Raw genomic sequence first — 26,509 nt, forward strand, 5'->3', positions numbered from 1 at the left:
GTATGGTCCATGGTTTTGCTCTCAACCAAGGGGGGGAGGGGGGGACCGACCCCACCTTGTGGGATGGGGGAAAAAGGGGGAAAAGGTGAAAGGGACACACCAGGCTCGCACAGAGGCACTACACGTTCAACAGGACCAAAATGGTGGAGGATAAGAATAGCGTGTGTATGTCTTGTGCGTGCGCATCAATATAAGTAACGTGTGTTTAGGCATATGACTGGAAAAAAGACAAGTTTGACATGTAACATACATAGGACTGCGGGTCAGGAGTTTAGCTGGACGCATTATGTGTCTGCATGTGTACGAAATGGCTTCCTTGTCCTGAGCAGTCCCGGACAGTTTTTTTTTTTTTCTTCCCTCTTTTCGCCCCCCCCTCCCTCTCCCTCTCACATGTTTTGTTTTCCTCTCTCTCTTTATTAACATCGGTAGTCCTTGGCTGTGTTAACAAGTCTTTTTGCCAGATATCACAGCCACGCTTTCATCAGTAACACAGTGCGTCCCCTTGCCCCAGCCCCTAGTCACTCAGGATGGAGAAAGGCCATGTGTGTGTGTTTGTGTGCGTGTGTGAGTGTCTGTATGTATATATATATATGTGAATATATATACATACGCATATGTATATATCTATATAATATGCATGTGTGTGTAAGAGGTGGGGACTCATCAGTTTGAAGGTTCGTGGTTTTGAAATTGGGGCGTGATGTAGGGCAGGGGGGCCTAAAGAAAGTTCAGGTGGTGAGTTTGCGTCCTGTCATCCCTGCTGCGATCACAAGAGTTCGTACTGTCGTAGGTGCATGCGCTGGATGATGTCTCTGCAGTCGTTAAACACTCGGCGGATGTTTTCCGTGTCCACGGCGCAGGTGAAGTGGGGGTAGCAGTAATGCCGGCCATCTCCACTCGCTGTACTGATCCTCTGAATAGACAAAGCAATACCTCATCAGGATTAAATCAGTTCAAATGAAAGACAAAGAAACTATCTACTAAAGTCAACATCCTTGAGTTTTAGATATATATGAGCGGAGAGGTTTTGAAGTGTCTTTTGCTCACTAAAATACTATAAAAGCAGTAATTCTACGACTAATTTTTTCTCCTCAGTGTTTCGTAGTCATGTTAAAGGTCCCGTGACATTAAAATAACGTTTTATAGATGTTAGTATAAGTATTCTTCGTATTTTAGTAGGCATCCTCCGATCGCTATTGACAGACAATCACATTTCATGACTCAATTGGTACTCGCCAATCTGGCCCATTTCATAAACCGATCCCAGGTGTTTATGAGTTTTTAAGCAGAGGAAGGCACACAAGCGCTCCTGTATATTAAACATTGCCTAAGCCAAAGCTGAACGAATTGTTTTTTGTTAAGCTGTTCTGAACAAGATAGATAGACAGACTGATAGAAAGATAGAATAATGGATGGAAAGACAGAACTAAGATAGATAGATAGATAGATAGATAGATAGATAGATAGATAGATAGATAGATAGATAGATAGATAGATAGATAGATAGATAGATAGATAGATAGATAGATAGATAGATAGATAGATAGATAGATAGATAGATATAACAATTGATGGAAAGACAGAACTAAGACAGACAGACAGACAGACAGACAGACAGACAGACAGACAGACAGACAGACAGACAGACAGACAGACAGACAGATAGATAGATAGATAGATAGATAGATAGATAGATAGATAGATAGATAGATAGATAGATAGATAGATAGATAGAACAATGGATTGAAAGACAGAACTAAGATAGACAGACAGACAGACAGACAGACAGACAGACAGACAGACAGACAGACAGATAGATAGATAGATAGATAGATAGATAGATAGATAGATAGATAGATAGATAGATAGATAGATAGATAGATAGATAGATAGATAGATAGAACAATGGATTGAAAGACAGAACTAAGATAGACAGACAGACAGACAGACAGACAGACAGACAGACAGACAGACAGACAGATAGATAGATAGATAGATAGATAGATAGATAGATAGATAGATAGATAGATAGATAGATAGAACAATGGATGGAAAGACAGAACTAAGATAGACAGACAGACAGACAGACAGACAGACAGATAGATAGATAGACAGACAGACAGACAGACAGACAGATAGACAGATACAGACAGACAGATCAATGGATGGAAAGACAGAACTAAGACAGACAGACAGACAAATAGAGCAGAGGAAGATGCACATGCGCTCCTGTATATTAAACACTGCCTAAGCCAAAGCTGAATGAATTGTTTTCTGTAAAGCTGTTCTGAACATGACACATTCACACCTAAATAGTTATAAGAGACGTGTTTAAGGTATTACATGGAGTATCCTTCATTTATTCTCTTAATTAAGGCAAGATCTTCCCTTAAGGTTCATACTGAATTGCTTAATGCATTATAAAGCTTTGGAATCAGTACTCTGTGTCGGCCGATCACTATGACAAAGAATCGGTACTTGCGAACGGCTGCAAAAATCCTGATCTGAGCATCCATATTTTATCGGATATCTATGAGCTACTGTGCTCTAAAACAGTGACAAATTTCACGTTTAGAAGATATACAACTGATATAAACATGTAAAGCTTTCAGTTTGTTGCTTCCGCCTAAATGGATCAACGGTTTTATTCACGTCAACCCATTCTAGTTTTTCATCACATCATAACCAATCAAATGCTCTTTAGTATCTGGCATGCCCCGCCCCTTTAAGACGCTTCTCATTTGCTTTTCATTTGATGTGCTTGAGCTGGCAGAGCTGTGATAAACACAACGCTATGTCACACATCCAATAAAAATGCACATTCCAAAGCACTTTTTGACTCATATTGCGATTTCGATTTGATTTGCGATTTAATTTTGTAGTCAAGCTTCAGCTCAATAACCTGTATCGTAGCTTCTTACTGCTAAAATGCAGTGAGTGTTAGTTAAAAAAAGGAACTGAAAAGATGTTTACTAAGACATTTATTTACTTTTGTTTTTAAATATTCAGAAATTAAAAAAAAATAATTTAGAAATAAGAAAGATAAATATTTTTCTCTTGAGCCACAAATAAAATGACCTTACCTTTCTGTAAACAAGTTGAACTTAAATTAGGGAGATAGTGTAGCTTATTATACTATCAAAAAATAATAACTATAAAAATAGAGAACACTCAGCAAACAAACATGGCTGAAACAACTCTGAAATTATTATTATTATTTTTTTAGTTTGTTTACACAATTCTGATTGGGCAGAACGAAAGTGTCCTCACTCGATTGGCTAGTAAGACTGTTACACACAGACGGCAGTTACGCATTTGCTCTGGCCGAGAGGAATGAAATAATCTTTCATATCGCAGCTTCTTGCGATTAGCTAATTGCAATGTTTTAAATTGCGATTAGATTTCAGTTAATCACACAGTTCTACGTCATAAAAAACCCAATATAAATACTTTACACATTTTTTTTTTTTTACAATAGCTAAGGGTAAACAAAAAAATTCAAAAACCCTCAGTCCCCCATCCCACCCCAAGGAGGAGAATTAAAAACACACACACACACACACACACACACACACAACAACGTTAGCACCTACAAGAATTGTCAAAGCAACTAAATAAATATACATAAAATATAAATAACACACGCACACATGAATAAAAAAGGCAGAGATCTGTCTTGAAAGAAAAAAATAAAAATAGAAATCTTATTAATCAGTGAAGAGTTGCGTTGTATTCCTGACAAAATTAATTTGAGGATCCCAGTTTTCTAAAATTTTTCAGTGGAACCTCTTAATGTCAACCTAATTTTTTCAATATATAGAAAAGACATCAAATCTTCAAACCATGAGAAAGGGTTCCAAGAACGGCATAATTTATTTAAAATCCGTAAAGTATTAACGTCTCTAAAGGAAATCAAACAAATCACTGATTAATATATAGGTTGTATTTTCCTCAACTGCCACAATTAAATACATAGAGTGTTGCATAATGATTTTTGTCTCACAGAGAACAACCAGACTCACCAAGAACTCGTCTCGGATGAAATATTTTGCTCTCGTAACTCTTGGATCTTCCCCTTGCTCTGGTGTTGCTGTTGGAAATAAAAGCAGAGGTTTCTTAACTATAACACAGACTTTGATTTCCTAGTTTATGAGTTCACTATGCAATTCAATTAGGGTTAATACAAGAACGTGTACTAGGCATGGGACGATAGCAGTTGGTATTTATGCAATACCATCATTCCTACTGTTAGGGTTAGTTTATTTATTTAGGGTGAGTTTATTTATTTATTTATTTATTTTTGACATTTTTTTGTTTAAGTTTTTTAGGACAACAGTATGCCCATCAGAAAAGATATTCAAAGATTTTACTTTAAATGGTAAAGAAATCATTGTTTTTGAAACTAATGAAGCAGCAGAAGTCAATGATTTGTTTGAATGATTTAGCCCGATATGTTTACTGCTCCAAAATACTTTAAATATTTCTCAAAATTGTGTTTAAAAGGGAAAACAAGTGTAAGTTTTTTACTCAGACATTTAAAAATGATATATTTTAGAGCAGTAATCACAATACGGTAAAACCTCGATGATTTTATCCAAAGTTATTATACTGTCAGAATCTTAAACCGGTCCATGCCTATTGTGTACTCAATTAAACTACATGAACAATTTTTTTTTCACTGACCATCATCTGGTGTAGTGTAGCGTGCAAACTCTGGGAAATAATCCTCAATTTTTGATTTTCCCGCCAAAACCTTCTCAGCCAGCAAATCCTGCTTATTTAGGAACAGAATGACAGAAATGGTTCGAAGCCACCTGAAAAGAGAAGAAGAGAAATGATGAGGAAATCTAGAAAAAGATCATCGGAACACTTAAGAACACCTTCATCAAGCCTTCTAGTTCTCTACGTGTGTGAGCGTGTTTAAAAAGGTACCTGTTATTCCAGATGTTCTTGAACAGGTTAAGTGCCTCCTGGAGTCTGTTGGTCTGATTGTCCTCTCTGAGCACCATGTTATAACTGCTGCTGGCTACCACGAAAATGATGGCTGTCACGTCTGTAACAAAGAAAACAAGTTTTTTTTTCAGCATTCACTTTGAACTAGCATGCAAACAAACTATTCTATAATTATTTCTTGATTGCAATAAATTAATACTAATTAATAAGAAAATGTATTAGCCAGGTTAATAACATTTGTGCTGATTCTGTGAACATAGATACAGTGCTCAGCATAATTAAGTATACCCCATTTGAAAGTTAACATTTTAATCTCAGTGAATATAGGCAATTTATTTTGGTACAATTGAACAAAACAGATTTATTAAATGGATATATTTATTAAAATAATATTTTAGTCACTAAACCCATTTAGAAATAGAAAAAAATACAGTTAAATTCAAGAAATAAAGTTACAACCTACAAAATTTTTCAATTATTTTGCTTCTCTTGATTTTTTCTCTTTTTTTAAATCTGTATTTAACATTTTTCTATAACATATACGATTGGGTGTGCTAGTTTTTGGACCGTTATCGTAAGTTACTTAATAGATAAGCTCCAGATTTGGCTTCAGTACTGACAAATCTAATTTATATACACAAATATAATATTGCAGAACTTCCTATTAAAAATATGAAGAAAAAAAAAGATTTGTGAGGGGTGCACTTGTATATGCTAAGCACTGTGGATGGATGGATGGATGGATGGATGGATGGATGGATAGATGGATAGATAGATGGATAGATGGATAGATGGATAGATGGATAGATGGATAGATAGATAGATAGATAGATAGATAGATAGATAGATAGATAGATAGATAGATAGATAGATAGATAGATAGATAGATAGATGGATAAAGACAGACAGGTAGATGGATGGATGGATGGATGGATGGAATGGATGGAAAAACAGAACTAAAATAGATAGATAAATAGATACATTTACAGACAGACAGATTAGACAGATTAGATAGATAGATAGATAGACAGACAGACAGACAGACAGACAGACAGACAGACAGACACACAGACAGACAGACAGACAGACAGATAGATAGATAGATAGATAGATTGCCGGATGGATGGATGGACGGATGGATTAGATAGATAGATCTTAGTATATTAGATGTGTTACTAATTTACTTCTATTAGTGTAACTATTTTACTAAACATCTACAGCACTAGTCATTACATTTAATCACCAGTCATCTGATTTAATCTTCCCTATGATATCAGCATTTAAAACCATATCGATGAAGTAATAAAAAACAAAATGGAACAAAACTGCACTTAATCTTCCCTTTGATATCAGATTTCATCTAGATGGATTAACGTAATAAAAAGGAATAAAAACTAAACGTAACTAAATGCATTTAATCTTCCCTAACATATTGATGGAGCAATAAAGTAATAAAAAAACAAATAAAAACTACATGTAACGCAAAATAAAACATGCACAACATATACCATTGAAACACTGGATCCATTTCCTGCGTTCATCTCTCTGTCCGCCAACATCGAACATACTGGACAAAATAACACAATGCATTAGTCAGGCCACAAACATGTTTACATCAAGCACTTATTACTGATGTGCAACTTAAAAAGGAGAATAAGATGGCTTGTTGCTAGACAGGATATGGTTGAGGCCGGAAGTGAGCCAGAATTATTTATAATATTTATTACATTTCACATTTATTGTATTTTTTATTAGCACTCACCCCAACTCTAAACCCAACCGTCACAGTACTGTAAAATATTAATTATTATTATACAGTGTCATAAAAAATGATCTATAATTGATGTCCATATCGCACTTCCGACCGGCCGCATATCCGATCTAGACTTTACCAACAACAAGCTGTCGACTGTGCTTATGTCTGTGTTACTGTCCTATTGCATTTTGTTTTATAGTTCTGTGAAGTTTTAATAATCTGTGAAAAGCCTCCTGGTTAAACTCACTGAAAATTAACTTTATCCACTTGGAATCTTGTCTCAAAGATCCCTGAAGTCAGAACTCTGCATCTGAGCAAGTCCTAAAGAGGAAGACGACAAAGGTAGGAGTCACAAACACAATAAATGACATCAGACACTATAATATCATTAGACCAAAGATATAAGACTAAATACTATCATGTTCGAATTCCAGCATGGGGGAATTTTTGCTGAATCTTTACAAACCTGATCAGTGGGAGTATAGTCACTTTGTTTCACAGTGTCAATCCTGTCCAGGAAACTGAAAAGAGAGAAAATTATATTAGTAACTTCCCAATATTTAATCATCTCTACCTCAGAATCAATAAAGTAAGACTGATATGTTGTTTGTGAAACTAGAAATAAACACTTAATAGACATCATTAAACATGTACACCTACAGTTGAAGTCAGAATTATTAGCCCCCTTTTGATTATTTTTTTCCTTTTTTAATATTTCCCAAATGATGTTTAACAGAGCAAGGAAATTTTCACAGTATGTCTGATAATATTTTTTCTTCTGGAGAAAGTCTTATTTGTTTTATTTTGGCTAGAATAAAAGCAGTTTTTAATTTTTTTTAAAAACAATTTTGGGACAAAATTATTAGCCCCTTTAAGCTATTTTTTTTTCCGATAGTCTACAGTACAAACCATCGCTAATCAATAACTTGCCTAATCACCCTAACCTGCCTAGTTCACTTTATTAACCTAGTTAAGCCTTTAAATGTCACTTTAAGCTGTATAGAAGTGTCTTGAAAAATATCAACTAAAATATTAATTACTGTCATCATGGCAAAGATAAAATAAATCAGTTATTAGAAATAGGTTTCTAAAACTATTATGCTTAGAAATGTGCTCAAACAATCTTCCCCTCATTAAACAGAAATTGGGGAAAAAATAAACAGGGGCGCTAATAAGTCAGGGGGGCTAATAATTCTAACTTCAACTGTATATGTAGGTCCACACGGAATCTGTGTGCGCCAATCATTAATTCTGTTTATTTACTTGAGTAAATGTGTGTAAATCTATATTTATTTAGTTTTTAAATTATTTGCAGTAATATTATTGACTAATGTGAAAATGTGCATCTGATTTACAGTTTGTACAGTAATATTTTCTGTCTTTTAGTAGAGATTTTATACGACACTTCCTTTGTTTACCAAATAAAGTGAATCTAATTCGATTTGCATTTTAAACATTAAATAAAAGTTAAAAATATATGGTCACACTTTACAATAAGGTTCATTAGTTAATGTTAATTATTGCATTTACTAACATGAACAAACAATGAACAATACATTTACTACTGTATATGTTCATGTCTGTTAACGTTGGTTTATGAAAATACAGTAGTTCATTGTTAGTTCATGTTAACTCATGGTGCATTAACTAATGTTAACAAGCATGGACTTGGATGTTAATAATGCATTAGTAAATGTTCAATTATGATTAATAAATGCTGTACGTGTGTTGGTTATGATTAGTTCATGTTAGTAAATGCATTAACTAATGAACCTTATTGTAAAGTGTTACCAAATATATTATTTTTTTTTATTTGAACATATTAAGGTTTTAGTTATGATACTTTCAAAGTAATTCCACAGAAATCTGCAGATTTTTACCAAAATTCTCAGCAGAAATAGCAAAAAGCGTCTGCAGATTCCGTCTGGCCCTTCCTATATGCTATAAAACTGCAGGCTAACCATGCTTGTATATAACAACTTATATTTGATTTAGGCATGGGACGATAACCGTTTTCAAGGTATACCACGGTTTGAAAAAGTCAAGGTTTTAAATCCGCCAAAAATTTTCTGCTATACCGTTCCTAAGGTATGTGCACATTTTTTTTAAATTTACGTTGTTTTTTGTCGTTTTTTAGTACAACAGTATCTCCAGGTGAAAAGATATCCAAAGATGCCGTTTTAAATAGTAAAGAAATCTGAGTTTTTGTTACTAATAAAGACAGCAGACGTCAGTAATTCATTTAGCTACTGTTCCAAAATATTTTAAATGTCTCAAAAATAAAATAAATTGTGTTCAAAATTAAAAAAGCTTTTGTTTTTTTACGCAGACATTTTAAAAAGGATATATTTTTGAGCAGTTATCACAATACCGCAAAACCGTGATATTTTTTATCCAAGGTTATCATACTGTCAGAATCTTAAACCTGCCTAATTGATTGTAGCTTTAATTTAATTTGACTGTAATGCAATAATGTGCACCTTTTGTAAAGCTGCTTTGAAACAATAATTGTAAAAAGTGCTGCACAAATAAACTTGAATTGTTTTGAAACACGCAATAATACAAATATATTTAATTTAAATGATTTAGGAGAAGGAATAATAATATCTACAACCCAAAGTTCAGCCATTTCCGAACAAGCAACTTACATCTGGAAAGCAAGCACAAATAAAAAGCACCACCACATGACTTCTACATATATACAAACAATCCTATACTGTTGTGTTGGTGTCCATAGTGTGATAAGCTCATCCAACCTTTCATTTGAATCCGAAAAGCTTGAAAAACCCAGCACACTCTTTAATAAAGCTAAATCCTGCATTTACACAATGCCAACAAGCCTCAGCGAAAGTTTCACACACAAATTTTTCAAATGGCAGCTGACACAATCTGCAGCTGCGGCATCAGCCAGCAGGTGGCGCATGTTTGTGTTGCAGATCAAAGCAGGCAGGGTTCTGAGTCATAGTGATCAGAGAGCTCTCAGTCAGACGCTGCTCTAGTCAATGGATCGGCTCTAGTGGGAGGAAACAGAGGGGAAGAGAGGGCAAAACAGAGGGAGGGAGGGGGAATCAAGAAACGCTGTCTTAGTCGAGCTGCTATCTGACGAAACGGCTGCAAGATGGTGGTACGCCTCAAACTCGCCTCTTGGTTCTTCGCGCATGGAGATCTTAGAGACACACATCGGAAATAATCAAGCAAAAAAGCATAGATGATGGCAATCAATGCCCAAGCAAAACGCTTCTCATTCAGAATTGGCTCCTGATTTTTTTTTTAAGAAACATCACAGAGGCTTGCATATTATTCAAATGAGGCCATATTTATTTTCCTAGCACACGCTGGCTACAGTTACATGGACATCGGTAATCTAATTATTTACCTTAATCTGAATAATAAAATATGATTAAGATGTTACTTGAGAATATTTGTTAATAGCAGGAGTTACGATCTAAAAATAGCCCGCAATAGGTGAAGTCCGTGAAGTAGTCGGCTTTATTTTTTACAATAATTATAGATGTTTTAAGGCTGTGAAACCCTTCACTACACTCTTTTCCCAGATAGGCCATAACATTTTCACACTTTTCTCTTTTAAACACTCACGTTACTTCTACCTTCCTTTAGCATGTCCAGAAGTCCAACGTTTTGTGCGATTGTTAGCAGCTAACTTTGCCTTTTGGGTGCCTTTGACGTGCAGAATGTTTGGTCAGCATTGTGAGGTTTGTTGGGGAGAAAACTTGCAAACATACAAGTCCAGCACTTCAGAGGCACACTGCTAGAAATCGAAGATTCATGTGAATTTGTAAACTGAACGCATTCTGTACTGTACAGGAGACATGGAACGGAAGAGATTGATTGACAATGGTCTACAGCCAATCAGGACGCAGAACACAATGCGCTGTAGAAAAAAAACATGTCAAAGTGCACTAAAAAATCTGCGAGACTGAGGGACCACTGTACATAGTTTGATTAACGTCATTACGTCACCATTTGATGCTAGTTTTCTCCAGCGTTTCACGCAACAATTCATGTTGGTCATGGCACCGAACATGAAAAAATAATCAACTGTGATTTTCAGCTTTTCCATTTTCGTTTAACTGCAATTAATTTCTCACACTATGCGTGCAAACAAACAAAAGCAGATACAAATTCAAGCAACAGGCAACTTGGGCCAATTCATTCACGTTTCATTCATGCCTCAGTGACAAACTCGGAGGTACTGAATAAGAGCATAGTCATCTTTTTTGCACTAAATATGAGCTCTTTTGCTTAAAGCCATTCTCATTTGTTCGTCATCAAACACCTGACAACTGCTGTGTGTGCATCCTGTCGCAAAATGTAGCGAGTAGTACTACAAAACGATAATAGTTTAAGGTGCTTACATGTCTGAACTGCAGTTCAATAATGCCACTAAATGTCTTAAATATTATTGTTGTTGATTATTACTTATATGATTATGACTTTAATTAGGAGTCCACCAAGTAAACAGCTATTTTTAGATTACCTTAATCCGACTAGAGTATTGTCTTAATTGTATTAAAATCAGAGTAATGGTGTCCATGTAAATCAGGGGTGTCCAAACTCGGTCCTAGAGGGTCAATATCCTGGAGAGTTTAGCTCCAACCCTAATCAAACACACCTGAACCAGCGAATCAAGCTCTTACTAGATATTAAAAACTTCCTGGCACGTGTGTTGAAGCAAGTTGAAGCTAAACTCTGCAGGACACCGGGACTCCAGGACCGAGTTTGGACACCCCTGATGTAAATGTACTCACTATTACTATTGTGGTGAACAATGAATTCTTGCAAGTTAATCCACTGAATTAAAAGGTAAATTTCGGAAATTTACAATCAAACTTGAGACCATTTGCTTCTTTGGAGTGGTGATACTTCTGTGATGATGTCAGTTCGACGGCTTAAGCCGCAATGTTATTATCCACCCCCTTCTTACTGTTAGTTTGCTACAAGGCAATGATGCGCAAGAAAGCCCCGCCCCCTACTCAGTATTCAATTTCAGTTGGAAGTGCATCAACATACTGAAATTAGTCTCAGCAACTTCCAGTTCACACAGACTTTAAAGTTGACAGATATAATATATAGTATTACCATCTTGCTTCTATACGATATTCTTGACTAGATGATGCTCTTAAAAAAAATAAATAAATAAAAAATGTAACATTTGTAGAATTGAATATTAAGACATTTCACAGTTTCAAACTTGTTTACTTAGTCCTACTAGGGTTGGGCGATGTCGACCAATTTGGCATCGTACGATGTCTAATATGAAACATCGCGATGGACAATGGCATCGTCGTCATAGGCGGAGGTGAATTAATAATTAATGAATTAATTATTTGTAGCCTACCGTTTCAACAACATGACCTGCATGGTGTCTGTTTTGCCCATAAACAAATCATAAATAAATAAAGTTACACACAAATTACCACCTGTCAATCACTTTTTCCGCACGACTCTGGCGTGAAAAGGTAGAGTGATCTGTGTCGTTTAATGGTGTCGACAAACTTGGTCGGTAAAAAAGGTGCAAGACAAACAGCAACCAACCAACAGTATCTGACGTTTTCACTAGAATTACTAAGTGCAAGTGTGAAAGCGAAAGATTGAAGCAGTGTTTTTGAAAGATTCAAAAGACAGAAGAGTCGTTAGATAGACAAGATTAATTAAATATCATGTTTAACTGCTTTAGTGAGACGCGATCCAGCGGTACATCCTTGATAAACTGTCCAACGTGCACTGCTCTCTGGAGCTCAGATAATCGCATTATAATGTGTGTGGCTGTGTCTGTGTGTGTGTGTGGTCACGGGATGTGTGTTTTCAGCGGATGGAAGGTTGTTCAGAAATGCTAGCTAAAACTGTGTGGATAATTTTTGTTCTAAAATGCCATTTTAACACAAAGACGTATTAGTGTAAAAGGGGCCTGATTGTGTGTTTTTCGCGAGCAGGTTTGTGAGGGGGGCGGGGCGGAGGATCGTGTTGTCTATCGGCCATCATCGATGGACGATGGCATTGTCTATCGGCCCAACCCGAACTCCTTCACAACATTTTTTATGCAAAAATAAAAAAAATGCTGCAAACTGTATAGTGAAATATGCTGGGTGCTGTACTATATTAAAGTAATCTATAAATAAACGTTTTAAGGGGTGGTCCACTATAATATCACATTTTAAACTTTAGTTGATGTGTAACGTAGCTGTGTGAACATAAAAAACATCTCTGAATGTAAGACGCTCAAAGTTCAATCCAAAGTGAAACATTGGCTTTTACAGAGTTAGCTTAACAAAGCCTACAGCGAACAGCGAAGTTTGTAGACTACAGAAAATACATCCAGGTTAGTGATGTCATTAACCCTTCAGATTACGCAGATTACACCCCGCGCAGGTAAGGGGCGTGGCCAGAGGCGCTGTAATGTTATAACAGTGATGCTTGTAATGTTGAGCTGATCTGCGAATCACAGCATATTATGTTAGCTGACCAATCAAAGCCTCTTGAGTATGGGTCTTCAGAGTTCGTTTTCATGTTAGCTGAGTAGCTGTATATTATCGAAGTAGGATATATATAAAAAAAAAATAACAATGTGATTTTCTACAAATGAAACATGAGCACACATTGCTTTGCACCCCATAAACACATTCAAGCCTTATAAATAAATTCTGGACCATCCCTTTTTGTTTTTATTTAATTATTTTAATTATTTGGCTAACAAAATTTTACATTCATAAATGTAAGTATACCAATAAGAAACCGAATTTTAAGATGTTGATGACTGAATTATGCTTATACATTAGTAGTATCAGAGACTCTCTAAATAAGAAAGCCCTACACACTTTAAAACATTGTGAACTCTACAATGTATTTAATTATTACATATGTACATTTTGTATATTTGTATTTGATTCATGCTTACCCCTGGCATGTATATTTTTTGTACTGTTAAAATGTTATAATAAAAAAAGAAATAAAAAAAGAAATGAATTATATAATAAATGCTTATATTAAATGATTATGTATTATTATCTTAATGATATAATTGCACTTTTACTCATGTTATAAACATTTAAAGAGTGGATGTCACAACTTGTTTTCATAATGGATTTATTTAAATATTGAAGCAGGTTAAGAAACCATAATCTGAAACATATTCAGCAAAATATTCCTTTCTAGAGTTATACAACAGCCAATTAACTGCACAAGTTTATGATCAGTAAATGCAACATTGTAGGATGTTGTGCAAAAGCAGCTCATTTACATCTTTCCATTTATGAAACACTGATTTAGCCATAACAAATGATACATTTTGAGGTGTGCGCTATCACAGTTTGTTGCAAGACAAAATTAAATGACTACATTAACCTTAAATAACTGTAAATTGTATATATTGTTAAATCTGCATGCTGTACCTGCACAGTCAGGTTATTAGTATTTATTTATTTTTTAAATCTACATCTCACACATCTACTGTAAATCATTGTTTACAACAGCTTTGGGTAAATGAAAATCTGTTAAGGGCGAGTAAATGAAGTCAATTTTCAGTTTTAGGTGAACTATCCATTTAAATCATGTTACAGTTTCTATTTGTTTGTATGAAGCACCCCCAACCCAAAACATCTTCCCACACCCCTGCACCGTCAGCTACAGCAATCAGTCACAGCTCATTAAATAGCAACAAAATGTTTTTCTAATTATTATTATTATTCCAATATAATAAAGCTTATTGCAATGCTTTATTGGATGAATAAAGATGAAAGGCATGCTACATATAATGCTTCATTAAGGTATTTCCACACAATAAATGAAAACAGGATAGATTAAGAGATTTAACAATCAGTATCAGCTCATCAAAATGAGAACTGATTAATATCAAGAGATTGATTTGTTTAAATAAGAAATAACAGGGCTGGGTGATTTGGCCTAAATTCAAAATCTCAACATTTCAACTCAGTTACGATTAATGAACGATTATTTTATTTATTTATTGAATTTTCATTGATCACTGACAAGTTTTGTACAGTAAATACACTTACATATTACAAGTGAGAGATTTCTGAAGGGAGGGTGCGTTACTTTAAAATATAGTAATATAATATGTTAATTTAGGATTATTTATTGAACATCAACGTTGAACATGTATAAATAAGTTATTTTCAATGTTTTTTATGGTAAAAGTAGAAAATAAGCAGTGTCTCTTCTAAATAAAATACCTCTTGTATCTTCAGTAAACAAATATTTTACTGTAATGAAAAACATGCGAAAAAATGCTAGAAAAATGCTCTCAAAAATGGGTCCATCATTGTACCCAGCGCTTAATTTGTGAATTTTGAAGTCTCGGAACAGATTGGGGTAACGGAAACGGCATGCTACCCGAGGCTGAATCCGGAGATCCGGTGTGTTCTGGCACAAATTAAGCCCTGGTCGTACTTGACCAGAAATCAGATGTGGCTGCAAAGTGGCCGCAGAAGTAGAAATCAGCCTTTAACAGTGTGGGCTCACGTGACATGTAGCTAAGGTAATTAAACAAATCGTTATGGAAAACTTAGATTGAATTTAGGTTGTGAATGTCGATTTCCATTACTTTGATTAATCGCCCAGCCCTACTAAATGATATAAATAATAATAATAAAGTACATACAGGTTAGATAGATAGATAAATTCGACCCCCAGACGATCTTAATCCAGCATTTCTACGATTCTGCCAATCATATTTTCAAGTTCAGCAAAGAGAAGCAAAGGCGGCTGCACGAATCTTTTCATTCTTTCATATACATTGCTCTGCGACATGGATACCTCCAAATGATGTTGAAAGAGTCACATACTGTATTTATAAGGTATAATTCACCTAAAAATGTCATTTTTGTCTTCATATAATGATGTATTCGCGGCTGGGAAATCACACGTGACGTGAGTTACTGACTGTGAGCTGTAGTGCGGGCGCGCGCCCTACTGAATGATAGACGTGCACGCGTCTCCTTTAGTGAACAGAACCTGCTGTGAGTAACGGGTAATAAAGTTATAAATAATATTGAGTTTGTGGCACAGAGGGATCATTTGGGTGTCGCGCGTGAAGTATGATCAGCACTTAAAACTGACACATTGGAAATGAAACTGAAAGCGAGCACATCATTTAATAATCATCGCATTTTAGAGATATGACTGCGACAAGCATTTGATGTTTTTTCTTTCATAGTGAACACAGTTGTGCATGAAAATAAATGTTTACAGTGTCAGTATAACTACTCTAGCCTATATAATGTTGATTTTACCAGTGAATTAAATGGTCTAATAATGTTGTCAATGATTGCAAGCATAGGCCTATATCTCAAACTAAATTTAACATCATAATTATTATAAGTAGAATAGAACTATTTATAGAAACCAGTAGACCTACACATTATATTATTTTTTTACCATACGTTTGAGAAAAAAACAATAATATTAACCTTTATTTTACATCTACAGAATCGTGAGAAAATCGTGATATTTCAACAAAAAAAAACCATCGCGATTCTCATTTTAGCCAGAATCTTGCAGCTCTGAAAGATAGATAGATAGATAGATAGATAGATAGATAGATAGATAGATAGATAGATAGATAGATAGATAGATAGATAGATAGATAGATAGATAGATAGATAGATAGATAGATAGATAGATAGATAGATAGACAAATAGATAGACAGATAGATAGACAAATAGATAGATATACAAATAGATAGATATACAAATAGATAGACAGACAGACAGACAGACAGACCGATAGATCGATAGATAGATAGATAGATAGATAGATAGATAGATAGATAGATAGATAGATAGATAGATAGATAGATAGATAGATAGATAGATAGATAGATGGATAAAAAGAACAATGGATGGAAAGACAGAAGATAGGCAGACAGACAGACAGACAAATAGATAGATAGACAAATAGACAGACAGACAGACAGACAGACAGACAGACAGACAGACAGACAGACAGACAGACAGACAGACAGACAGACAGACAGACAGACAGACAGACAGACAGACAGACAGATAGATAGATAGATAGATAGATAGATAGATAGATAGATAGATAGATAGATAGATAGATAGATAGATAGATAGATAGATAGATGGAAAGACAGAACTTAGACAGACAGACAGACAGACAGACAGACAGACAGACAGACAGACAGACAGACAGACAGACAGACAGACAGACAGACAGACAGACAGATAGATAGATAGATAGATAGATAGATAGATAGATAGATAGATAGATAGATATAACAATGGATGGAAAGACAGACAGACAGACAGACAGACAGACAGACAGACAGACAGACAGATAGATAGACAGATAGATAGATAGATAGATAGATAGATAGATAGATAGATAGATAGATAGATAGATAGATAGATAGATAGATAGATAGATAGATAGATAGATAGATAGATAGATAGATAGATAAAAAGAACAATGGAAAGACAGAAGATAGACAGACAGACAGACAGACAGATAGATAGATAAAAAGAACAATGGATGGAAAGAAAGAAGATAGACAGACAGACAGACAGACAGACAGACAGACAGACAGATAGATAGATAATGTAAATGATAATGTTTTTATTTATAACTAATGACTCATTAACTTAATCTGCTTTTGCAAAAGTACTAAATGAATCATTAAGGAACTTAATTAGAATCATTAAAATTCCTCATAATTGGCTGTGAAAGACGAACGCCTCAAATCAAAGCATGAGGGAATCAGAGAGAAAGCGAGAAAAATCTGCAGGCCGGACGCGCATGTGCATCCCCCCATCCAAGTCCAACAGGAATGTGACATGCAGGGTTGAAATGTGACAGCAAGGCTGTAGGTCCCACACACGGACTGCACTAGTTTGTGTGTGTGTGTGTGTGTGTGTGTGTGTGTACGCACACATGAATGCAACACACACAGCAGGCCCTACAAATGAAAGTGTGGCACGTCACATGGAAGATCAGGCATGAACAGAAATAAAAGCAGCAAATAATGAAAGACAGACAGGATAAAACGCAGACAGGCAGGCAAATGAGGGAGGCTAGAACAGACAGTTGTGTTGTGACCGCAGCCGTTGTCTAACACCATATCTCAATTATTGCCTTTCTTCCTATTAATAGCACAATTCCAACAATAGCTCAGCCCGCTGGTCAGACATAATACAACTCATGCCCCTCTGGGTACAAGTTGAGCACACATACAGCCTCTGCTGTCGTAATGCCAAGCAGAAGAGACAGCTATAGCTGCAGCCGAGTATATTTAGGCCTGCATTCCAAATCCAGCCTCAGCTCAAGCGGAATTCTAGAATCGAAACGGCCGCACGGCAGGAAGTTCGGGAAATTCTAGTTGCGTGCCGACGGCTGCCAACAGTTGCAGCAATTCAGTGTATAGCACGAGCTGTGAAAGTAGACGTTAGTGCATATGTATCATTGCATATGCTTTTAACAAACAGTGCAGATACCATTAGGCAGTAACTTCAATAAAAAAAAAAAAGTTAAAACACTTTAAGCAGTAAATGGATGGTCTGGCCACACACACACACACACACACACACAAAACGAATCACATGAGTCATATGACTTGGCCCACACAGAATTTCTGTTCAGCTCCCTTTATTTATTACATAAAAAAGTATGCAGCTCGCTCACAATTAAAGCAAGTAAACTGTTAATTGTAATGATATACCAAGTACATGGTATAATAATTTACATTTGTGTTATACTCCATACTGAAAAAAACAGCTTAAACAAGCCTAGGCTGGTTGGCTGGTTTTAGCTGGTCGACCAGGCTGGTTTTAGAGGGGTTTTGGCCATTTCCAGCCTGGTCTTAGCTGGTCAGGCTGGGAGATGACCAGCTAAAACCAGCTTGACCAGCCTAGCCAGGCTGGGAGCCCAGCCAAAACCAGCTATGTCCAGCTTAAACCAGGCTTGTCAAGCTAATTTTTTTTTGTACACGAGTACGATTTGACTTCCTTGAAAACTGTCAAATAGAGCTATCCAAATCATCTTGTGAAACTGTATACATATCACAGAAAAATAAAATACCGCAATATCAGATTTTTCCAATATTGTGCAGCCCTAATCTTAAATATTATATTTTTGGTGCACTGTTGTGTTAAGTGTCACAGAGCTGACAAACACTATGCAAAACAAACCAGCTTTACTGATATTTATAATCAAGTCTAATGGTTTATAATTATGCATTTCACAATCTTTACTGCATGTACATGTTAGGATGAAGTAATTCCATCACAAAAAAAAAATCAAAACAAACATTTTCAAGTTTTATATATAAAGCAGAATAATTATAAACATGTACTTGTTGGTAAAAAAAAAACTACAGCAGAGTACTAAATAACAAAAACAGTTAAGGAAATAATAAATAATATAATACTTCAAAATACATAGTTTTGTTAACACTACGGCTCTTAAACACACACATTTAAATGATCATATTGCTTTAAGTATTTGATATATATTTTTTTCTTTTATAGTGAGCACAAAGTGCTGTGCATGAAAATAAATGTTATACGGTGTCTGTACAACTACTCTAGCCTAGATAATGTTGAATTTATTGCAAGAGGGAATCTGATAATGACAAATGTCTGATATTACCAGTGAAAAAAATGGTGTAATAATGCTGTCAATGAACATTAATTCAACTTTAGAATTATGAATAGTTGTATTCTGATAATCACTTTACTGTGCGGTAATGACCAGGACAAATTTAAAGTCCACCATTTAAAGTCTATACAAAAGTTAGCATTTTAACCAACACATAAGCCTAATATTATTAATATATATATATATATATATATATATATATATATATATATATATACACACACACACACACACACACACACATACATATATATATATACACACACACACACATATATATATATATATATATATATATATATATATATATATATATATATATATATATATATATATATATATATATATATATATATATATATACACACACACACACACACACACACACACACACACATATAATATATATATATATATACACACACACACACACACACACACACACACACACACACACACACACACACACACACACACACACACACACACACACACACACACACAATATAATATGTATTGTAGTTTTATCTTATGTTTGAGTAATAACAATAATAATAGCCTACTGATATGAACTTTTATTTTACATCTACAGAATCATGAGAAAATCTTGATCTTGATTTTAAGCAAAACAAAAAAAACGTGATTCTCATCGTTACGGCCAGACGGAATCTGCGGACGTTTTTTGCATTTTGTGCAGAGAATTTTGGTAAAAGTCTCGTGGATTTCTGCTGAACTATTTTGGCAGCATCATAATTAAAACCTTAACTTATGAAACAAAAAAATTATATCTTTTTAACTTTTATTTAATGTTTAAAACACAAATTCAATTAGATTCACTACATTTGGTAAATAAAGCAAGCTTGTCATATAATATATCTAGTAAAAGACAGAAAATATTACTGTACAAACTGCATTGTACATAAATCAGATGCACATTTTCATATTACTGAAATTAATTAAAAAAGTGAATAAATATAGATTTACACACATTTACTGAAGTAAATAAACAAAATTAATGAGGGGCTAAAAATCTGCGTGCGGAGATTCTGGGTGGGCCTACTCATTGTGTAGCCCTATGTACTAATATGTTAAAAGCAAATGTTTTCATGTTAACCAAAGTGAAAAGGAGATAACCTCATTTTGAAGAATGTTTTATTCTTATTATTATCATTATTAAGAGTTTATGTAAAATGAAAGCTAGGAAAAATACGCAAAGAGAAAAATCTCTTGATAGAGAGTAGAGTGAGCTGTTGTGCTGATGGTGTATTAGCATGGAAAAGCTGATAATATCCTCATCGCTTACTAATCTGGTTAATGTTACAGCTCATCTAGTTAACAGCAGAGTATTAAGAGTGTGGATTAGGCAGCTTCCGGGGGCCAATACGACAAACACTGTTTAGACTCGAACAGCGAATGGTGTGTGTGTGTGTGTGTGTGTGTGTGTGCGTGGCACGATATGGTACAGAGCCCAACAAGCCTTTCTGAAACAACAGTGGCATTCAACACCAAATGTTTCACGGTTAAAATAAATACATCACATTAGTTTAATTCTTTTATTGTTGAATCTCATTTAAAAACATTTAAATAATATATAATTCGTATGTTAGTTGGTTTCAGAGTTCAGCATTATATGAAACGCAGCCCACAAAAACAGCTAGCTATACTTATCTCAGGAAATATGCTAATATCGGTGACAACGGTGAATTAATCGATAGCCTCCACTGCATTTTCTCTGCCTTACACACACACACACACACACACACTTCTGTAAGTTTGCAACAGCAGAGTAAGGGAGCAGCAGAAAAGCGGGAGAGAGGGAGCGGTGGAAGAGAAAGAAAAGAGAGAAGGCTGTGTCTGACATTACAGCGGCGCTCCAAAAATAGCTCCCTGGCGCCCTGGCCTCCAGCTCGGTTGTCATAGCGACAGAACCACAGGCGCTATAAATAGACTATCAGCTCCAAATCTTGTGTGACTGGAGAGAGGCCAGAGAGAGGGAGAGACAGACAGAAAGAGTGAAGCGAAAAAGAAAGACACAGGGAGTGGAGCGAGGGAAAGGACGGGAGGAGGGAAAGGTGGAGAAGGGCCAGTCAGAAAGCAAAAAAAAGAGAGAAAAAAAAACAGGTCTGGTTTCGCAAAAGAGGGATAGAGGAAGAAAAGAGAGAAAGACCGAAAGAAACATGGCGGGTGGTTTAGAATTGTGTTTTTCTCTCCATGCACTGGGCTTATGTTGAGGAACTGCGGACAGTCCTCCTGAATGCAACGTTTATCTGCTTTGCAAACATACAGAAAGCTTGTGGAAAATAGCTTTGTTTATGCTCTCTTTTAAAATAAACAACCTTCATGAAATATAATATTTTCCTGTGAAACATGCAGGTGAGAATGCAACATTTCTGGAAAATAGAAAGCTCATAGAAATAAATGGTAAATCTTTTGCTTTCTCTGAAACACGGAGACATAGTTAAACATTTCTTTGCATATATTTCCACTAAGTGGTACGGTACGGTATGGTACGCTTTTATGTGCATTTCCACTGTCAAAAGGTACCTAAAAGTGAACCGTACAATATACGGATGGGTATCGTTTAGGTTTTAATGGTATTACTACTTTTATCGATACCACTTATAGGTTTGGTAATTTAACGGTTGTCTTATCTGTACTTTTTGTAGAGTTTTTTATTTTATTTTTTTTTATAAAAAACAAAACAAAACAAATTGAACAGAATTAACAACACTCAGTTTTATTATTATGTCTATAAATGTAACATAAAAGTAAACCAATAATTGTACAACAAATAAATATTTATTTTCGTGTAAAAGAATGTACAATGGTTTGAAGAAAAAACGACTCGACATGTTTGCCTTTTCTGGCAGAAGTCAGGATCTTCCTTGGTTTATTGTGCTCCCTGCAGTTGAAAATACCCTGCAAAATGCAGTTAAACGAGATCATGTTCATGATCTTTCATTAACGCATTCACATAAATGAGTTAACAGTGTTTTGGGTATTTACTGTGTTTTTAATACAGTTTTGGAGCATCTTGCAATGTAAAAACAAGCAGTTTTTTAATATAATTTCTTAATAATAGTTTATTATTAGGCTATTAATAGGCTATACTTGTAAATACAGCTGATGTAAAAGCATTTTTAATGTTTGAGATTTACTTAGGCTACTGCAGAAAAAAGACTGTTTTCCTTGTAACTGAATGTGTGTGTTTATTCAACTATTAATGTTATACTAATTTAGGTGATTGACTGCTGGCATAACAATGTGGATGATGTAACGTTACCTAGGCAGTCAAAAACTTTTCTTTACTTTTCATTGCAGTTAAAGCACTTTTGAAAGATGCTTTCACTTCGCTTATACAAGAAAACAACTTTTGCGTTTGTTGCAAATGGCATTGTTGTTGTCCATTCAGGAAATACAACCTGTTTGGTTCTCTCTGCCACTCCGCAAGCTTACAAGCTGTGTGTGAGCATGTCTGAGTTGCGAGTTATGTGTGTGCACTTAGCGCGAACCTCCACTGAGCGCGCGTGAACAGCCGAGAACTGTAAAGGCTTTTATTCTTGACATGCTTGCAGGAAATACAAGCATTTCTCATGCGAGTTTGCCTACCGTGCAGACGAAGATTAAATATGGCAAATTAGAAAAGGTTGGTCAGTTAAATTAAGCAACTGTGGGTAATGTTTATTTAGCAATATTTCTACAGTACCGATAGCAGAACCGTTAACGTCAGAGCTTAGATACTTCGGCCTTTTATAATGTAGCGAGTTTCGGTGCCCATCCCTAGTACCAAACCAATTTTTGAGTACCTAGCACAACAAAAGTGTACCAAAAGGCAGAGCCAGGCATGCAACTGAACGCTATTGGTTTACAGAGATACGTCACCTGCTCGTGCACAAGCAGAAGAATGAAAACAAAGGAAGCGGCATTTTTAAATACACATCCGAGACATTACATTATAAAAATATATACATAACAAATCTTGTCGTCGTCTTGATGAACAGCAACAAAGCAAAGAAGAAGAGCAGAATCTACCCTGTGCACTGTAGTTGTTTACAAGGCCTTCTAAAGCTCGGATTCACTTTCTGGCATCTATATTTGAAATAACAAGCTTTGAGCTGATGATAATAATGTGCGCGTGATTATTGAAGAGCTTTTGACATCGGATCCTTTCAGAAATAGATAAACAAGAAAGTGAGGAGCGAAAAAACAAAGGAGAAGCCGGGAAAAAAAAGCAGCAAATGATTCTCTCAGCAACCTAAACCATGAACAAACTGCCATGTTTAACTATTATCATCGCATTTTGGACTATTATGAACTCAGAATGACGGAAATACTTTTTAACAAGAGGTTACATGTATATACAGTTAAAGTCAGAATTATTAGCCCCTCTTAGATTTTATTTATTTTAGTTATATTTCCCAAATGATGTTTAACAGGGCAAAGAAATTTTCACAGTATGTCTGATTATATTTTTTTCTTCTGGAAAAAGTCTTATTTGTTTTATTTCCTCTAGGATAAAAGTAGTTATTAATTTTTTAAACAACACTTTAAGGTCAAAATTATTAGCCCCTTTAAGCTACATTTTTTTCAATAGTCTACAGAACAAACCACCATTATACAATAACTTACATAATTACCCTAACCTGCGTGGTTAACCTAATTAACCTAATTAAGCCTTTAAATGTTACTTTAAGCTGTATAGAAAACATTATTGAAAAATATCTAGTCAAATATTATTTACCTGGGGGGCTAATAAAGCTTCTGAAGCAGCAGACGCCCAAATCCCACTTGCCATAGCTTTCCTGTTTGTTTTCTTTCTTTTTTCTTATTGTGGGTGTAGTTTGGTTGTGCAATTCTGATTGTGCAGAACGAAAGTGTGTTTACTCAATTGGCTAGTAAGATTGTCACACACTAATTTGCTTGCGTCAGGGGAAATTATATAATAAAGAATATCTACTTTATATTGCAGCCTCTTGCGATTAACTAATCCCAACGCTTTAAATTGTGATTCGATTTTGATTAATTGCACAGCCCTAATCTCCATCCACTGGATTTACGCTTACGAAATGTAAACAAAAACTAGAACACAAAGCTTCTCTGATTTATGAAACTACTGGGAGCTTGTAGATTATTTTGTCTGATTGTGGGTAGTTCATACAATCACAATTATTTGAGATAACTGCGATATTGGTGCAGTTTCAATTTTAGTCACATTTTGACACTGAAATTAGGGAAATTTTAGCAAAACAAACAAATGGCAATTAAGAAATAGTGTGCAACAATTGCTAAATGGTTTTACTGCTACCTCTAAAAAAATCCAAAATATTATTACATAACTATAAGATTACATTATTATAAGATAAATAAATATTTCTGCTGAATAAATAAATGTTAATTTACAGTTAAAATCTACTTTTAAAATATATTTAAGGTGCTGCAGAAAAAGTATAGGATTATTTAACAATGCCTAAAAAAAATAAAAAGTTTAGTTTTGGTAGGCTTCATTGTGAATTTGAAGTGGACAAAGACAAAAATATTTGTTAAAATTTAAGCTTCACAGTATTTTGCTAAATTTGCATCCACTTTTGAAATATTTTTACAGTACTACAGACAATAAAAAACATACCGGTGACTATTTAATGTTTACAAGAAAATAAATTACAGAAAAATAAGTTAGGCATACAATGTCAAACAGGCCAGATCATTCATCAGAACAGTTTATTTTGAATACCATTATATATTATTAATTATCATCAACACAATCATAAAATTCATGGTCATGACATGCCTAGCTAACACTTTAATAAGGGTTTTTACAGGTTTCATCAAGTCAAATTTAAGACCTTTTTAAGACCATTATGAATGTAATTTCAGACTTGCGGCTAAATGCTAAGGATTTTATTCTAATGGCCAGTTAAAACATTAAAAAAAACATTAAAAACAAGTGTTATTATAAGAAAGATCATTAAACCCTGTGTTTACAAAAAGAAATATAAAAGAGTTGGTAAATAGAGTTAATAAGTAAACATGTCAAAACTTTTATAGAGATAGAGTGATTGAATGGGTGTTGGCCCGATTGGGTAGCTTTACATGGACAGGAAAATTAAGACCCGTTTAAAATGATTTAAGACCTAAAACACAATATTTCAGTCAATTTAAGACTTTTTAAGACCCTGCAGATGCTGTTTATGATCACTTTTTAATTGTATTATTATTTACAATTTCCAAACTTTTTCCTTCTTACAATTATTTACTATTGGTTTAATTTTTTGTGAAAGTCCTAAAGCATTACTGTCAGGAGAATGTGAACTAGTATTTCACTGGTTTACAAAAATACAGAAGAAATTAAAGCTGCAAGCAGCGATGATAGGGACCTCGCACCCGGGCTCACCGCCTCCCGGTGGTCTCAGGATGACAGAGAACAGCGAACAATATTAATTTAAGCCGATAAATATAAAAAACCTAAGGAAATCATAGATTTATGCCAAACTTCCTCTTGTCAGCAGGATGCGCTATAACTGTGACTCAAGATTGTTATGTAGATGCCTTCAGTAAAGGAATCTTATCAACCATGTAAATTTTCAGGCAGATCGAATATTGTTTGGCTGAGTTGTAAGCCAAATTTCTGGTTGCCAGCAGGTGGCGCTATGACTGTGACTCAATATTGTTTTGTAGATGTCTTCAGGAGTGGATTTTAATTACCCATGTGAAGTTTCAAGCTGTTCAGACATTGTCTGGCTGAGTTATAAGCCTAAGTACCTTCTGTCAGCAGGTGGCGCTATGACTGTGACTCAATATTGGCATGTAGATGTGTTCAGAAGAGGACTTTTATCAACAGTGTGAAGTTTCAGGCAGATCAGAAATTGTGTGGTTGAGTTAGAAGGACTTCCTGTTCCATGGCGAAGCGTTGAGGTTTGTCATGCCACAACGGACACGCCCCTCTGCAAAAACTCTAAATCTTCGCAATTTAACATCGCGAAGGCCTTTAGATGAAAAAACCAAATTTTGGTGTTGATCGGATAAAATCCCTAGGAGGAGTTCGTTAAAATACAACGCCTGGAAATGGCAAAAACGCCACTTTTTTACAGCAGGTAGTTAAAAATATCCGACTTCCTGTTGGGTTTGAGTTATGGCTCCAAGAGACTTTT

General features: G+C 35.0%; 1 protein-coding gene across 4 annotated transcripts in view; it reads right to left on the bottom strand.

The window, feature by feature from the left end:
- Positions 1 to 393: 393 nt before the first annotated feature.
- The window catches only part of gnas (GNAS complex locus), a 61,376-nt gene continuing 35,260 nt past the window's right edge, over positions 394 to 26,509 (bottom strand). For 2 of the 4 annotated variants that reach the window (XM_001335696.7, XM_005172124.5), the window contains exons 6-12: positions 7,176 to 7,230; positions 6,957 to 7,030; positions 6,462 to 6,520; positions 4,933 to 5,053; positions 4,684 to 4,814; positions 4,023 to 4,090; positions 394 to 913 (exon numbers count right to left, since the gene is read on the bottom strand). In XM_001335696.7, coding sequence (XP_001335732.1) covers positions 767 to 913; positions 4,023 to 4,090; positions 4,684 to 4,814; positions 4,933 to 5,053; positions 6,462 to 6,520; positions 6,957 to 7,030; positions 7,176 to 7,230 — 655 coding nt within the window. In that variant the 3' untranslated portion in view covers positions 394 to 766. Of the gene's footprint in view, positions 914 to 3,471; positions 3,590 to 3,642; positions 4,091 to 4,683; positions 4,815 to 4,932; positions 5,054 to 6,461; positions 6,521 to 6,956; positions 7,031 to 7,175; positions 7,231 to 26,509 lie in introns of those variants that run through there. The other 2 variants (XR_012408217.1, XR_012408218.1) reach the window with 1 other exon arrangement.

Source organism: Danio rerio, chromosome 6 (assembly GCF_049306965.1).
Source record: "Danio rerio strain Tuebingen ecotype United States chromosome 6, GRCz12tu, whole genome shotgun sequence".
Lineage (NCBI taxonomy): Eukaryota > Metazoa > Chordata > Actinopteri > Cypriniformes > Danionidae > Danio > Danio rerio.